At 42.4% G+C, this 17,208-nt stretch overlaps 3 protein-coding genes across 3 annotated transcripts in view; all 3 read left to right on the top strand.

Annotated features, from left to right (window-relative positions):
• Positions 1–3,852: 3,852 nt before the first annotated feature.
• Positions 3,853–5,573, top strand: hao2 (hydroxyacid oxidase 2 (long chain); the record flags this gene model as incomplete). The annotated part of the gene is made up of 7 exons (XM_083902652.1): positions 3,853–4,004; positions 4,108–4,259; positions 4,365–4,648; positions 4,763–4,981; positions 5,075–5,233; positions 5,360–5,429; positions 5,518–5,573. Exons 1-7 carry the CDS (start codon positions 3,874–3,876, stop codon positions 5,571–5,573), a joined length of 1,071 nt encoding a protein of 356 aa, XP_083758778.1. The 5' UTR covers positions 3,853–3,873.
• Positions 5,574–6,511: 938 nt separating this feature from the next.
• LOC310938373 (kelch-like protein 9) lies at positions 6,512–12,667 on the top strand (the record flags this gene model as incomplete). The annotated part of the gene is made up of 11 exons (XM_083902866.1): positions 6,512–6,676; positions 7,060–7,184; positions 7,271–7,413; positions 7,949–8,133; positions 8,217–8,349; positions 8,648–8,844; positions 9,388–9,463; positions 9,583–10,143; positions 10,444–10,623; positions 10,712–10,825; positions 12,171–12,667. The coding sequence occupies 11 exons, from the start codon at positions 6,512–6,514 to the stop codon at positions 12,665–12,667; spliced, it is 2,376 nt and encodes a 791-aa protein (XP_083758992.1).
• Positions 12,668–15,652: 2,985 nt separating this feature from the next.
• hsd3b1 (hydroxy-delta-5-steroid dehydrogenase, 3 beta- and steroid delta-isomerase 1) overlaps positions 15,653–17,208 on the top strand; it is a gene marked incomplete at both ends in the record, with an annotated part of 2,776 nt that continues 1,220 nt past the window's right edge. The window contains 2 exons of the mRNA XM_083902865.1: positions 15,653–15,803; positions 16,604–16,768. Coding sequence (XP_083758991.1) covers positions 15,653–15,803; positions 16,604–16,768 — 316 coding nt within the window. The remainder of the gene's footprint in view (positions 15,804–16,603; positions 16,769–17,208) is intronic.

The following is a 17,208-nucleotide window of genomic DNA, read 5'->3' as shown; positions in this document are numbered from 1 at the left end:
TCGTGTTAAAATAACAAACGGCAGGTTTTCTAGAAACTCACCTGAACAATGTGCTCACAGCTGCCATTCAGAGAGCGCCACCTTCCTTTCAGCGCCTGCACAGGACAGAGGCCCATTCACACACACACACACACACACACACACACACACACACACATTGCATTGATTTCTATAATTTCATAACGAAAATGTTATCACTAAACCATAACTAATTAATGCCTAACCTTAGCTGTATATATATATATATATACATGTATTATATATGTGTATTTATATGTATATGTATATCTATATGTATATATCTAAACAGTGCATTTTAGTATATATGTAGACAGAACATGTAAGTATATGTATGTGTATCTGTATATGTATATATGTGTGTATATACACAGTGCATGTTAGTATATATACAGAACATGTTTATACAAGTATATATGTATGCAAATATATATTTATTTATATATATGTATATGTATGTATATGTATAAACATATATATATATACAGAACATGTAAGTATATATGTATGTTAATATAATATATTTACATACATATACATAAATATATATTTATGTATATATGTATATGTATGTATATGGGTTATGAATATGGGTTATGAATATATATATATATATATTCTTTAGTAAAACATGAAGGATAAAAATAATATATTTAATGATGACAATTATTTGCGTTATTCCCATGTATTTTATGTATAACGTGAATATGTAACGCATGTCGTAAATCTTGCTGTATCTACGAGTGTTAATTTAATAACCTTTAATTATTATTGTCGTAAAAGTAAAACTAGAATATTTTATGTTGCTACAACGACATTAGTGTTGTAATCTGTGTGTTGTGTTTACAAAAGCAACAGGTTTGGCATCAGAGGTCATTTATAGTTATATATACACACACAAACGTGTTTTTTTCGGGACCTGACGAAATGTCCCCACAACGATAGGTTTGAACATCGGTCCCCACGAGTCCATAAAAACATGTACACACACACTTAAAGTGTATTGAAGTCTGCTCGGGTTGACCTGCTTCACAGATGTTGAGCAGAGCGCTGAGACTATGTTTTTATTTGTGCTGTGTCATACTGCCCTCTAGTGTTCATGGCTGAAAACTACACAACACTGTGTTCCAGAAAATAATTATTACAGAACAGTGTAAAAGTCCAGGATTAAATTAAACCAGTTAAATCCCTGGAGAGGATTTATTTGTAGTACTGCGTGTTGCTGTTACTGTAATACTTGTAGTAGTTGTTTGACAGTACTTGTATGAGTACCATGTAAGTAAACATGTATTTCCCTCGCACATTAAAAAAAGCATTCTGTATTGTAGTAGCAGTAGTTTTAGTAGTAATGCAGTAGTATCTGTATTGGTAGAAGACGTAGTATTGTAGTACAGTAGTAGTATCTGTATTTATAGTAGCAGTAATTTTAGTAGTACAGCAGTAGTATCTGTATGAGCAGTAGTTTTAGTAATACTACAGTGGTATATGTGTTGGTAGTACCTGTAGTTTTAGTAGTACTGTTGTAGTATCTGTATTCGCAGCAGCAGTATTTGTAGTGGTACTGCAGTAGTGTCTGTTTTGGTGGTAGCAGTACTTGTGTTAGTACTGCAGTAGTATCTGTGTTTGTAGTAGCAGTAGTTTTAGTAGTAATGCAGTAGTATCTGTATTGGTTGAAGTAGTATTATAGTACAGTAGTAGTATCTGTTTTTATAGTAGCAGTAATTTTAGTAGTACAGCAGTAGTATCTGTATTTGTAGTAGCAGTAGTTTTATTAATACTACAGTGGTATATGTGTTGGTAGTAGCAGTATTTTTAGTATTACTGCAGTAGTACTTGTATTGGTAGCAGTAGTTTTAGCAGTACTGCCGTAGTATCCGTGTTGGTGATAGCAGTAATTGTTGTAGTACTGAAGTAGTATCTGTATTGGTGGTAGATAGCAATCATTTTGGTAGCACTACAGTAGTATCTGATCTGTATTAGTAGTAGTTGTAATAGTACTGCAGTAATATCTGTTTGTAGTAGCCGTGATGATGAAGTGTCTGTATTATATTCCTCAGGTTATGAGTCTGTCACCAGGAGAGAAGATCTGCTGAGAATGAACATTTGTAAACAGTGAGTAAAAAAAAAAACATAATCTACTCTCTGTGTTGTTCTAGTAATTATTCATGTTGTGGGGACGTAAACTTGATTTCACACTCACGTTATGGGGACTTCTCTTCCTTATGGGGACAAAAAGCAAGTTTGTATAGTCTTGAGGCTTCATTTGCTCGACTAAGCCATCTACTGGACAGGTCAAGCAATAACAATGACAAGGGGTGAGGACCGTGAATCTGAATGTGTCATGTTCTGGGGACCTAAATGTGATTACTCACCTACATTATGGGGACCTGTCTTCCTTATGGGGACAAAAAGCAAGATTGTACAACGTTACACTTTAAGGTGAAGACATGTTGTATGGTTAGGTTATGGTGAGGGTTTGGGTTCAATCACTAAATTGGTCCACTCAAGGGAGGGAAAAGATTTTGTTTGCTCTGCTAAGCCATCTACTGGACAGGTCAAGCTATTGCAATGACATGAGTGGTTTTTGTATACTTAAATGTTAATATTTTACGGTTAATTGTAAATTAACACGGTCAACAGATCAGTGTTTTTGGTGGGAATAACTGGCTTAATTGTTATTATTGAATATGTTAAACGGTTACCGACATGGCAGATGACAGCAGAATGTATGGTATGTGTTAGCATGTGGGTTTTGTATGTACAGAGCATGTAAATGTACTGTATGTACTGTCGGGGGCCGCACGGTCACTATAGCGACCATTGTCACCATCAGCACATTTCCAGCTTGTGTTAACACAACAAGAGCAGGGGACCCACTCACACACACATACAAGCACAGGTTTGCAAAGCTATTCTTCTGAGGACACTTCCATTTGTTTGCACATCCTAAACAAAGTGGTGTCCCTAATCTTACCTAGTTTTTCGACTGGTCCTGACAAGGTCAGTGTTGTATGACAGAACAGGTCCTAAAGAGGCAACACATACAATATATACTCACTCTCTCACATATAAACACACACATGCTGTGTTTGATTGTGACTGAGCATGAGTACACAGAGACAAACACACAAACTCAGAGTAAAATTCCAGGAAAACGGCTTCTGCTCCAACAGTTGAGCCTCCAGGACGAAGGTGGACCGGTTCTGTTTATTTGCTCAGTTCCTTCTATATCGTGCACTTTCATCCCTTTCCCTGTCATTTGTTTCTCGTGTTCTCCGAGTGTTGTTTGTCACTTTTGTGCCATTTTTCTTTGTAATATTTTTGCTCATGTGGCTGACTTTTTTACATCTGGATTTTCACCTGCTCTCACCTGTGAGTTGTTGTCCTACAGGGGTTTTCATTCTTCTCCTTGTCTTTGTTTCGTAACTGTTGTTTTCCATATTGTGTCATTTGAAGTTGTTTGAAACCTTCTTGAATTCAAGATAACAACATCTCACCCCTACTGTTTTATGTAAGTTAATTTGGTGTGACTTCATAATTATTATCAGAGATATTAAAAACACAAATAGAAGCTAGACTACAAAGTCATGGGGCCCCCAGGCCAGCTCGGGTTTGCCTGCCTTGTCGCAACGGGCCTGTGAATGCACGAGCAGTAAATAATATGTGCGTAAATATTCCTGCACATCCCGATTACAAGTAGTTCTTCTGCGGATTTTGAAGCATGGAGGAGCCTGGAAAAGCATTCAGTTTCGCGCTAGGCAGTTGTACAAGTATGTGGCTAATCTCAGGGACTTCTGAAGTTAAAATGTCTGATCTCTGTCCCCCCCCAACAGAGAGGGAGGTCACTGTGCAGAGATGCCTTTAGTTTGTCTAACAGATTTTGAGCAGTATGCGAAGGAGCATCTCTCAAAGGCCACCTGGGACTATTACGCAGCTGGAGCCGACGAATGCTGCACCAGGGACGACAATCTACTGGCTTACAAAAGGTAACGAGGGTTGAAAACAAACAGCTAATCCACACATTCAATTCAACATCATTACAATTTCTCTCCCCCTTGAGACACATTCATCCATATACCTCACTCCCAGGATCCGTCTGAGGCCTCGCATCCTGCGCGACGTGTCGGTGAGCGACACTCGAACCACAGTGCAGGGAACGGAAATCAGTTTCCCAGTTGGTATCGCGCCCACTGCCTTTCACTGCCTGGCCTGGCATGAAGGCGAGGTGGCCACAGCTCGAGGTGAGGACTGCGTCTCTACAAGGGTTGCAAAATTCCGTCAATTTTCCCAATTGAAAAAAACTCCCATGGGTTTAAATTAAATTCAACGAAATTGTCATTACACAGCTACCGAGGCGGTCAACACCTGCTACATCGCCAGCACCTACTCCACCTGCTCGGTGGAGGAGATCGCGGCGGCTGCACCCAACGGTTACCGCTGGTTCCAGCTCTACGTCTACCGGGACCGGAAGCTGTCGGAGCAGATCGTGCACCGCGTGGAGGCGCTCGGCTACAAGGCCCTGGTCCTCACCGTCGACGTGCCGTACACCGGGAAGCGCCGCGACGACATCCGCAACCAGTTCAAGCTCCCGCCGCACCTCAAGGTCAAGAACTTTGACGGAGTGTTCCAGGTAAATATTCACATCGGACCCTTTGGTTTACTCCAAGGAGAATCAGTTGGGGTTAGGGTTAGGGTTGGGGTTACACAAGTTTTATTTCTGGTTCCCGCTCAACTGGTCCCACAGGAGACCGCAGTTCCCGAGGAGTACGGGATCCCGGCCAACACCTTGGACCCGTCCATCAGCTGGAAGGACGTGTACTGGCTGCAGTCCATCACCCGCCTGCCCATAATCATCAAGGGCATCCTGACCAAGGAGGACGCCGAGCTGGCCGTGGAGCATGGCGTCCAGGGAATCATCGTGTCCAACCACGGCGGGAGACAGCTGGACGGCGGCCCCGCTACGGTACTCACTGACCACCAGTTTTTTTTTGGAATGTTTCAAAGTAGTCGTCGAGAGATAAACGTTGCAAAGAATGTGTGACCCTTGACTCCGCAGATCGACGCACTGTCGGAGATCGTGGACACGGTGCAGGGCCGGATCGAGGTTTATCTGGACGGGGGCATCAGGACAGGAAGCGATGTTTTGAAAGCGCTGGCCTTGGGAGCCAAGTGTGTTTTCATTGGCCGTCCGGCGGTGTGGGGCCTTGCGTACAAGGTAAGACAACAGCACTGATATATGACTCTGTCCCGGACCTTGTCTGGACCAGCAGTCCTCATTGAGACCTGGTCCTAATGAGTCAGAACCGCTGAGGAAACTGGTCGTTGTTATGTGATGTTTCAGGGTGAGGAGGGAGTGAGGGACGTTCTGCAAATCTTGAACGATGAGTTCCGTCTCTCCATGGTTTTATCAGGTGAGTCGGACTCACTAATGCAAACACGACAACATTCTGTCTCCACTAAAAGCATCAAAGTCTCATAATATCTCTCGTCTCGTTCCAGGTTGCAGGAACGTGTCTGAAATCAACAGGAACCTTGTTCAGGCCTCTAAACTCTGACCAGCAGAGCGCAGCACTGGCCCAATAAGAAAGACTGTGTTGAGTCAACGTGACACGCGTTCACTTCAATACTTACCCATGAAGGCAGCTGTTATAAAAACTTTTTTATGAAGAACAATCAGTGTTCATGCCAGAATGAAGGAGTGAGAGGTTGAGGAAGTGATGGTGGAAGATCTAGCAGGTGGACACAGTGAAGGTTTTAGTGAATGTTAGGATTGAAGGGAATTAAAAGCAGTCATTGTAAAAAACAAAAACAACTTCTTTTGGGGTTTAATGTAATGATAGTTATAAATAATGACATATACTATGATGGTGTGAGATGCTGCCAATGGTTGTGATTTAATAAACACCTGCTGAAGATCTTACTTGTCATTTTCTCGTTCATGCACTAGTGGAACCACAAGCTTCCTCTGTTTGTTTTTTCCACTAACAGACAGTAGGGGGCAGTGGAGACACCACCATGACTCTGAAGCCATTATGGAAATACAAACAGAGCAAATACCGTATCAAAATACTTTCAAATGACTAAAAAATACTACCTGACTTTGACGAAGCAAACAGGGCACATCATATGCTGCAAATACTGTGTCAATAACAGTCAATAACACAACCTTATTTGGGGACACGTTAGCTTAAATAGCCCACGATATGAGCCAAATATATCACAAATACTGTACAGTATTTCAGTCTCTGGTGACACATCATGGGGCAATTTATGTCTTGATATATTGCATTTCTTACATTAATCACCTTTATCTATGACTACATACCGTATACATGAAAATTATCATTAAATGTAAGTGTGAGCTGTTTGCAAACTCTTTAAAACATCTTTTCCATCGGTTTCATCTACGTTGTGGTCAGGTTCGAGTCAAGGTGCGGAAGGAGAAGTGGCACAGGAAGTGAGCGAGGTCTCGGTTTGAGCAGAAGGATCGGTGATGCTGCCTCGGATGCTTCGTCTCTACAAACTCTCTCTGTGGTGCAAGTGCAGCGGAGCTTTGACGCTCAGCGTTTCCATCCCAGACGTCTTAGTTTTGGTTTTTATAGACAAACAGGCTGGAGGGAAGCCTCGGGTCCGGGCTGCTGAGGAGGATTTCTTCCAGGTAGGCAGATAGACGTCATCCCCGACCTCCCGTTTGGTCATGTTTTCTCGTAAAATGTCTCACTATTACACGGTAATGGGTCAAATGAGAAGGAGCTTGAGTGTGGTAAAGTCAAAGGTCACTGTGTTTAATGGAAGCAGTGATGGTAAATGGTAATACCTCATGAAATTAACAGAATAACCATTGAAATTGAAGACATGTATATTGTGAATAAAGGGTAGGATAATATATGGGATCGAAGAGGGTGACATTCTTAAACATTTGGATTCCTAAATCATTCACTTTTTGGGGTATAAAATCATAAAAAATGAAGTTTTCAAGGCTGAAACATTGCCTTTTTATGCGTAGTGTAAACTCAATGTCAATGTTTCCCGTATTGTAAGGGTCGCCTGGAGTTGTGTCAGTTTCACAACCGTTTCAAAAGAAGCTGTTTTAGGATGAAAACAGTTTCACTGGTTCCTCCTTTTAAGGTCACATGGAGGAGACGCGCTACGAAAACAGACATTCGGTCAGCGGCGTTGAGGAAGCAGCTGACAAAAGATTGAGAATGAAATAAATTAAGACGAGTTACAGACACCTCCTCTTCTTCAGCAGGGGAAATGGGGAGGACAGTGGGCCGGGCAGGCTGAGCCGCAGGCTGTCCCGTCTGGGCAGCCGACATCAGTCCAGGGATCCACCGAGACCTGCGGCTCCGCCGGAGAGACCTCCTGCTCCGCCTGAAATACCTGCTCACCAAGGTGTGAGACCCTTTGGGTTTGAATATGTTGTTAGCAAAGAATAAGAAACAGAGATGTTCATCGCAAAAGCAGACGTACTATATTTGTGGCCAGAGGAGTCAATACCAGAGACTAAGGGCCATTTCCAATTCCTATCTTAACCCTGAAGCTCAAGCCTCAATCTTAACTGGCCCTCAAAACCAAGTGTTGAGGGTTATTTTGTCACTTAGAAATGGGACACCCCTTAAACGCAAATACGTCTTCAGACTGTAGGGGGCAGAATAACGCGAAAGCTGCGTCCGGTCTGTCAACTCCAAAAAAGAAGAAGAAGAAGAACACATTTACGTCAGGATTATTTATTTACGATCCGTTAAACTTGGCCCTCAACTGAATTTTTCTGAGTATCGGGACAGTACTTGCACTAGAAAGAGCGCATTTTTGAGATTGAGGGTTAAGCAAGGAATTGGAATTCACCCAAGGACTAGGACCAGACTTTTTTTAAGGGTTGCCAAATGTATTTGCTTCGTTTTTTCATTTTGTACTTTGGTTGCTCCAGATGACAGGCCTCGTCCACCTGACGATGCTCCACCTCCGCCTCCGCCTCCTGCACCTGCTCCCGTCGTCGTCCTCCCGGTGGGAACGCCGCCCAAGCGCCCCGACAAAGCGACAAAGCCCAAACTTCCTCCTCGACCGCTATCCAAGGTGTTTGGCAGCACTGACCACGGAGCAGCTGTGCTGCAGGTAGTTCACTCTGATGGTCTCGTTTTGTATCGACGTCCTCCTGGAGATGTTCGGTAGCTTAATCCCACAGTTTTAACCCTCAGGGCTGTGATCATTTTCGGGCGGACGAGACTCTCTGCGACGTCGTCTTGGTTCCAGGTGACGGCAAAGAGAAGTTCCCTGTGCACCGGGTCATCATGGCGTCGTCCAGTGACTACTTCAAGGCGATGTTCACAGGTGTGCGGTTCTTTTTTCTTATACAACTCACTCGAGCATTTATTGACTCATAGATACAGAAACAGAAACATGTGGTGTACCTGGAGTCGACCGATAAAGGAGGAAGCATGTGTTGGCATTCTGATATTCACTTCTACATGTGGGAATTTAAAATGCAGAAGTCAGCGCTCTCTTTCATTTTCAGACAATTAACTCCCGGTCTTTATATTGACTTTTGTTTGGATTAGCCGTTGTCTCTCATGTCTTTCATGTGTTTTGCTGAATGTGCGCTCACCTTGTCCTTCTGTTCTTTGCGTAGGAGGCATGAGAGAACAAGAGATGAGGGAGATCAAGCTGCACGGCGTCACCAAGTTGGGCTTAAAGAACATCATCGACTTCATCTACACGTCCAAAGTCTGCCTGGACATGGGGAATCTGCAGGAGACGCTGGAGGCTGCAAACTTTCTGCAGGTCATGCCCGTGCTGAGCTTCTGTAATCAGCTCCTGAGCAACGAGGTGAGAGGTTTTCCCTTGTTTTATAATCCAGAACACTGAAGGTCAGAACTCTTCAGGTTGTCCTTCCAATCCACGCTCTTGTAATTCGGGTTTGGACGACTACAAGGACAAAGATTAAACAATTAAAAACCTAAGATATAAAAAACGGCTCATCAAAAAGTTGACGACAAACTTGCGGGACCGTATCTATGTTCCCCGGGTCCTATGTTCCCCGCTTTGTATGTGACAGGGGAACATAGGACCCTTTCTCTAAAAAAGGGTTCTATGTTCCCCGCTGTTCACCCAAAAGGACCCGGAGAACATAGGACCCTAACCCTTACCCTAACCCTTACCCTAACCCCAACCCCAACCCTTACCCTTACTCTTACCCTTACCATTACCCTAAACCTACCCTACCCTAACACTTTACCCTGGAACATAGGACCCGGGGAACATAGGTACGACCCCCAAACTTGCTAACAGCAACAACAGACAACAAGCTAGTCAGATGTTAGCCGAAAAAAGTAATAATCCAATTTAATCCACGTGTTTTCACCGACACAGATCACGATTGACAACTGCGTGGAAGTCGAACACATCGCAACTGACCTGCATCTGGAGGATGTTCAGCTGAATATAGGTAAGGGTTATTAAAATGATAGCAAAGGGTAAAATCTCTGTTATACCGCTGTAAATACATACATGAAGGTGAACACAGCTTGTTTTTCTAGAATTATTGTTCTTTCCTTTCAAACTTAGGTGAGTTCTTGAGCCAGAACCTCTCCGCGATGGTCCAGAGCGGCCGTTACCTCCAGCTCTCTGAGACCAGCGTTGCTCACGCTCTGGCCAGCAACTCCCTGGAAGGTTTCTCTGAACTGGAGCTCTACCACATCGCCCGAAGTTGGGTGGATCACAAACCCGCCGAGCGCCGCTCGTCCGCCTACGCCCTAATGCGCCACATCCGCTTCCCTCTGATGAGCCCCTGCGAGCTCATCCAGATCTCCCAGGACGACGAAGAAGAAGGCGGCGACTCCCTGATGCGCTCCGACACGGCCTGCGTCAACCTCCTGCTGGAGGCCAGCAACTACCAGATGATGCCGTTCATGCAGCCGACGCTGCAGACCGAGCGCACGCGGATACGCTCGGACTCCACGCACATCCTGGCGCTGGGCGGCGTCATGCGGCAGCAGTTGGTGGTGAGCCGAGAGCTGCGGCTGTACGACGAGAAGACGGGCCACTGGAGGGCGCTGCAGCCCATGGAGGTGCCGCGCTACCAACATGGCGTCGCTCTACTAGGCGGCTTCCTATTCATTGTTGGAGGTCAGTGCTTCAACACTCTAAACATTTAACTGTCAGGACAGGGAGGTTGTCATTTTTCTTGATGGCCCAATGGGACTTCTTTCTGATATTGATACTGATATCACAACCCTGAATTCTGACCAATACTGATATCACTCCAATCTTGAGATTCTACAATATCAACATGAATCAGAAACTCCAATGTCTATGTTAAGTTTACTTTTGTTGTCATCTTTGTCCATTAGCTAGTCTATTAGTACATGATAGGATGCGATACCGTTACTTACCGCACCGCATCTCCGTTCCTCGTTGACCCTTTAGGCCAGAGCACGTACGACACCAAAGGTAAGACGGCCATCGACAGCGCCTACCGCTACGACCCGCGCTTCGACAAGTGGCTCCAGATCGCGTCGCTCAACGAGAAGAGGACCTTCTTCCACCTCAGCGCTCTGAAGGGGAAGCTGTTTGCCGTGGGAGGAAGGAACACATCGGGAGAGATCGGTGAGAAGCACTTTTTGTTGCCTTTGGGAAAAAACGTGAGTTTCAGTTAGCCTGAACTTTGACCCCCCCAATGTTGCTCTCTGATCAGACACCGTGGAGTGCTACAACCTGAAGAAAAATGAGTGGACGTTTGTGACCGGTATGGTGGAGCCTCACTACGGACATGCAGGAGCAGTTCATGGAGACCTCATGTACATTTCAGGTAAACACACTCGCACATGACTGGCAAACAATGCATTTTGACGAAGCTTATTTTATCAATCATTTGTAAAAGATGTAATAACTAAGTTACTATTACTTCGTATACAATTGTATTAGACAGTGCAAGACCCTTTAAATGTACCCCTAAGGGTGTTAGCCTGCAACGAAACAAATATTGAGGGTGTTTTCTGAAAACCCATCCATGCATTTACATCCCGACCACAGACCTACTTGCAATGTTTTAATGGCCTCTTTTAAAATGTCACAAAACCTCCTGGAGCTTCTTCTACTCATACAGGGGTTGTGATAAAGAGTATATAAAAAAGTATTCTCTACGCAGTTCCACTTTGACTAGATGAACTGAACCGACGACAGCTCGTCTTATCTGTGAGAAACCACTTCCTGTTTAGTGGCAGTCAGACTCCCACCAGCTGCCTCACAGCCTGATCTCGGGGGCCAGGTTACTCAGCAACCTTGGACAGGAAACCGGCTTCTCACAGCGAGAGGAGACTTTATAAGTTTCGCTTGTCGGACCGAGAGGCAGGAAACACAAACACCTGTGGTCGCCTCCACTCCACGCTGTACTGAAACTGAAGCCATACCCTAGTGCGTTTCAGTTCATGCTGAAAACAGACCAAAAAAACAACTTACAGCTAACCACAGGAGATGACTATGACCTGAATGACTGAAAACCTTCACAGGCTTTATGGGCAGAAGTTATTGTCGTACAGGACTCACAAAACATACGTGATCAAAAACTCTGACCGACTGACCCAAGAGAGAGGAGACATCACCCCAAAACCAGCAGTGGACATCACCCCTAACAAGAAATCAAGTACTCAGTAAAAGGTTTAAAGTCACTGGGAAACTATTTTTGTAACTAACACTATAGATAGGGCAAATATAGCGTGTTTACGACAGAAGTGGAAGTGAAGCTAGCTAGTGAAGCAGCTAGCAGGTATCTTTACAGGTACTTTATTCCAATTCAAAATATTATTTTTATTATTTACTAGTAACTACGATAGGTTAGCGCCAGATTTCTCAACCCAGAGTTTCCATGTACTAACACTATAGATAGGGGCTACATGTCAAATATAGAAGCTATCTTTACATGGACACAATGGAATAAAAGTGTGTTTACTTCAGAAGTGAAGCTAGCTAGTGAACATTAGCAGTGAACTAGTGAACTTACAGATACTTTATTCCAATTACAGTCCAACATAGCTGTAGCGCCCTCATAAATTTACTGGTAACTATGAGTGGTTAGCGCCAGGATTCGCGACCCGGAGCCTGCGTGTTCTCCGATAAAGCGGCAGAAGATGACTAATAGTTTTTTGGTTTCTCAGGCGGCATCACCCGTGACACCTTCCAGAAGGAGCTGTGGTGCTACGACCCTACCGTCGACGCGTGGAGCCGCCGCGCCGACATGGTGGAGCTGCGCGGCCTGCACTGCATGTGCACCGTCGGGGACAAGCTCTTCGTCATGGGCGGGAACCACTTCCGAGGCAGCAGCGACTACGACGACGTCCTGGGCTGCGAGTACTACAGCCCGCGGGCGGACCAGTGGACCACGGTGGCGGCCATGCCTCGAGGCCAGAGCGACGTGGGCGTGACCGTGTTCAACGGGCAGATCTACGTGGTGGGAGGGTACTCGTGGAACAGCCGGTGCATGGTGGACATTGTGCAGCGCTACGACCCAGAACACGACGTGTGGGAGCGAGTGTTCAACGTGCTGGAGCCTCTGGGCGGGATTCGGGCCTGCACCATGACGGTGCATCTGCCCGAGGGCTCAGTGGACGAGGCTCAGATTCAGGAGTGTCCACTGCCCACGGCCAAGAGCTGAGAGTTTATCTACAGACACACAAATATTCAAAAACAACACAGAGACGGAATTTTGGGAAAATCAAAATGAATAAAAAATGTAACAGGAAGTAACCGGAGTAAACAATAAATAAGGTTTAAGTCTTAAAAAATGGTTTACATAAGAACATTAGAAGAGTGATGTAATAGATTAACAGAGTATTTGACATAAAATATTTATTTTTCCACCATTTGCCACATTTATCAAAAATGTTGTGCCTAAGGAATTTGATATTTTTACAGTTTTCGCCACATTTCTGTACTATAAATAAGAGTAAATAGATTTTTTTAAGTACAAAAAACAAAGAAACATATATACCTGCATTTTTTTGCACTGAAAAACTGAAATTAATTAATGAATAATTATATTAATCATATTACAGTTTTATTTTTATTTTTAAATCAGCTGATGCTAATGTTTGTTTTTGTTGTGACAGTGTGTGTGTGTGTGTGTGTGTTCTGCATTTTCTGGTAGAATATATTTTCTCTTGCTGAGATTAATTACCCAAAAAATTCTTCCTTTTCACGAATATATACGAAAATATGGTAAATTGCTAGCAAAAGCATGTTGCGGCTACATCCTTTTTTTTAATTCAAACAATAATACTCTTTTTTTATTCAACACAATATCCAGGTTTAAATGTGTGAATTTATTTAGAAAATGTATTATGTAATATGTAAATATTCTAAAGTTCATTTATTGACGTGATTTTTGTCACCATGGGTGCAGAAACAGCACATCAGCGGCCATTTTGTATTTGTCCTGTAAGATTCCATAGCCGTGGAATATTAAATGCTTGAAATGTGTTTAAATGTGATTTGAAAAGTATTAAACTGTACAAACGAATAATAGCATGTCATAGCACCACTTCATACAGTCAGTGTCACTGTAAAATAAAGGTTTGCAAGGTCTGCTAGTATCCGTAAAACAAGCAGATGGTCAGAACTAGCTAGCTAGCTAAAAACTAGCCAAACTAGTTTTAGCACAAACAGACAACAAAGGATGTATAATTCACATAATATAAATAGGGAATTCAAAACTTGGCCTGAAAACATAAAACATGCACATACAAACAAACAAAATCAGCAATTTGTAGTGCAATTATAGTTCACTTTGGTGCAAAACCGTAGCTTCTTCAACACACAGTTTTAGCTTCAACAAGGCCAAACTAGTCTCAACAAGTCCTTCTGCAGCTACAACCACAAACACCCACACACACACACACACACCTTGAAAAGTCTGATGTACATAAATAATGTCGAAACTAGCCTTGAGAAATTCATCCTTCAACTCCAGATAAGACAGCAGACAGACCGACGACAGCCGCGACTCTGCAAAAACACTTCATATTACATGAGTTATGGTTATTGAGATTTCAATCTGAAGGACTTCCTGGTAAACATGAGTTTACATTTTAAAATAACAAACTGTCAACATTGAGCTTTAAATGAAACTGTGGTTAAGTTAGAGGGGAGGGGGGGGGGGCGCTAGAAACCAAAAGGTCGCTACTCAGTTTCCACCACTACAAATGCATTTCATCATCCCTGCACATAGGAAAACAGATGAAGTCCACCTTGAAATGCCACAGTGAAACAGTTTAACAGATTATCTTGGCCTTGAACTTGAGCTTGAGCTACATACTTGGAATATTGAGAAATTACAGTATTCATTAAGATTAAGAATTCAAAAAGTGTGGCTACTTCCTGTTACCCGCAATGGCACAAAACAAACCCTATATAACCCCCTAATGTGTATTTATGTTATAAGAATAACAACTCAAATGAAATCTAACATGACTTCATTTAAAATCCCCCAAATTGCTGCCAATTCTTCAAACAGGAAGTGGACCTGTTTTAACAGGAAGTCGCCTGTTTTAACAGGAAGTAGCCACACAAAGTGGGATTTCTGTACATTTGTGGTGGCGATGTCACGACTGGATCTGTATTCCGGGAAACAAGAATAACTTTATTCAAAATGTAATGAAACAGACGTTGTATTTAAAACTGCTGTCAATTCTTCCAACAGGTAAGTGGCCTGTTTTAACAGGAAGTGGCCACACGAATCGGGATTCCCGTACAGATTTGGTGGCGAAATGAAAGATGACAAAACATGTATTTTCATTTTATAATAATTACCACTAACATGCAATCAAATAAAAAAGGTGTATTATTTTCTTTAAGAATACTACTTACTAACAGGAAGTAGCCTATTTTAACAGGAAGTAGCCACACAAACTGGGATTTCTGTGGTGGCGATCAAAGCTTTGATGACGACTGCTTTGATGACAATCGCCCTTTGATTTCGCACTGTACGCGCTGGGCAACTGCTAGAAAGTTCTACAGTCACGACTGGATCTGTATTTCGGGAAACAAGAATAACTTTTTTCAAAATGTAATGAAACAGCCGTTATATTTTAAATGTTGGAAACTGCTGTCAATTCTTCCAACAGGAAGTGGCCTGTTTTAACAGGAAGTGGCCACACAAATTGGGATTCAAAATGCAATGGAACATTATTTTATTAAAAATCGAGAAAACGGCAAAAGTGCAACCAAATTACTTCAATTTTTTAACTCAATATAAAGTTAAAATGTCTTTTACGTTAATATATTGATGTTTAATTGCGAACTATATATCATTCCACATCAAAACAGTAGTAGTAGCAATGAGACATATATTACTGTGTATTTCGTCAGGAGTCAGTTGAATGTTCATGTTATTTTTCCAGCTGCGTCACATGTTTTGTCTTCCCTTTCACTCCCTGAACATCCAGATAAAAAGTTGTCATGCTGTATCTCCCGGCAACAGCAACTGTCCTTGACAAAGAAAAACGTTCCTTCCCCCCGTTTTGTGCAGCAGAGCCAACCCTTCCAATTTTTTTTTTCTTTTTTTTTTCTTCTGGTCTTTCAAACAAAAAGTGGACGAACTGAGACGTCGCCGTCATTCCGCCAGAAGGACAAAGAGAAGGACATGTCTCTGAGAGGTGAAGTGTGTGTGGTGACGGGAGCTTGTGGATTCCTGGGGAAGAGGCTGGTGCAGCTGCTGCTGGAGGAAGAGAAGATGGCCGAGATCCGGATCCTGGACAAACACGTGCAGCCGCAGGTTTTACTCACACTGGAGGGTAAAAAAAAAAAAAAAATCTGTTTTTTTTAAATATTACTTTATAGGAATACAGGCATTTAATAATCTATATTAATAAAAATGTGTGTTTAAAAAGTGTTTAAATCTGTTAAAAGGCATTAACCTTGTATATCTGTATACCTTGTATATATATATATCAAGATTTGATACAAATATATCAGATTTAAATAATTAAAGAAAAATCTAGTCAATAAAGCAAAATTTGTATTGAAAAAAAATCGGAATATTGGGATTTTAAACCTTTTTAGAAGTTCTATATGAATAAGTGATTGATGTTATGGTAATTTTAGCACACATTTACCCATGATAGACATTAAATAAATTGTAATATTGTTGGGTTTAATAAATTATTATAAACACGTATTTCTGCAATAATTAATCAAAATATTTAATAAAAATATATGAGATTTAAATAACTAACGATTAATCTAGTCAATAAAGCACAATTTGTATTGAAACATTTGAATGATGCAAACAAATGTATCGATAACCCTGAATATAAGGGTTCAATAAAGATTTATTGACACATTTAATACAGAATTCCTAATTGATCAAGATGATTATTTGGTTTAATAAATCTTTGAAAAAATCTGAATATTGGGATTTTAAACTGTGAATAACTGATTGATGCGATGGTAATTTTAGCACAACTTTGCCCATGATAGACATGAAATAAATTGTAATAATAATTGAGTTTAATAAATTATTATAAACGTGTATTTCTGCAATAATTAAGCAATTCTTCTCAGGGGTTTTTTGTGACATTTTTGTTCTCGACAGATCGTAGAGGCAGCACAAAGCTGAGCGTTTTCGAGGGCGACATCAGAGACGCCGACTTCGTGAGGAAAGTCTGCCGAGGCGCGTCGCTCGTCTTCCACACGGCGTCCATCATCGACGTGAACGACTCCGTGGAGTACAGAGAAATTCACGGGGTCAACGTCAAAGGTCAGTCGGTCACTTCGACCTCACACTTTTTACACGTTTCAAACCAGGACCCTAATTTCACAGTTACAGAATCATTGTGTTGTTGTTGTGGGGAGGTTGGGGAGGCTATCTCTACTGCCCCCTACTGTCTGTTAGCAGAAAACCAGCCCCATACCTTGTTTGACATCAAATTCAAGGACCCTCCGGGACCAATTCCCTCAAATTCACCCAAAAAACCCTTGTTTGTTATGACGCCACTCAATTTCTTTCTGGCACAAAATTCAAACACCTTCAACGACCCATGTCTATTTAGAAAAAACTTCCAAGAAGGGCCCGGGTTCCTGGGTTCGAGCCCCGTTTGGAACAACTTCGGAACAAGGGCCTTTCTGCAAGGAGTTTGCATGTTCTCCTCGTGTGTTCGTGGGTTTTCTCCGGGTTCTCCGGCTTCCTCCCACAGTCCA

The sequence above is a fragment of the Microchirus variegatus genome (genome assembly GCF_963457635.1).
Source record: "Microchirus variegatus genome assembly, chromosome: 16".
Classification (NCBI taxonomy): Eukaryota; Metazoa; Chordata; class Actinopteri; order Pleuronectiformes; family Soleidae; genus Microchirus; species Microchirus variegatus.
Note: the sequence above shows the minus strand (reverse complement) of the source record. Positions and strands in the feature narration are given on the sequence as shown.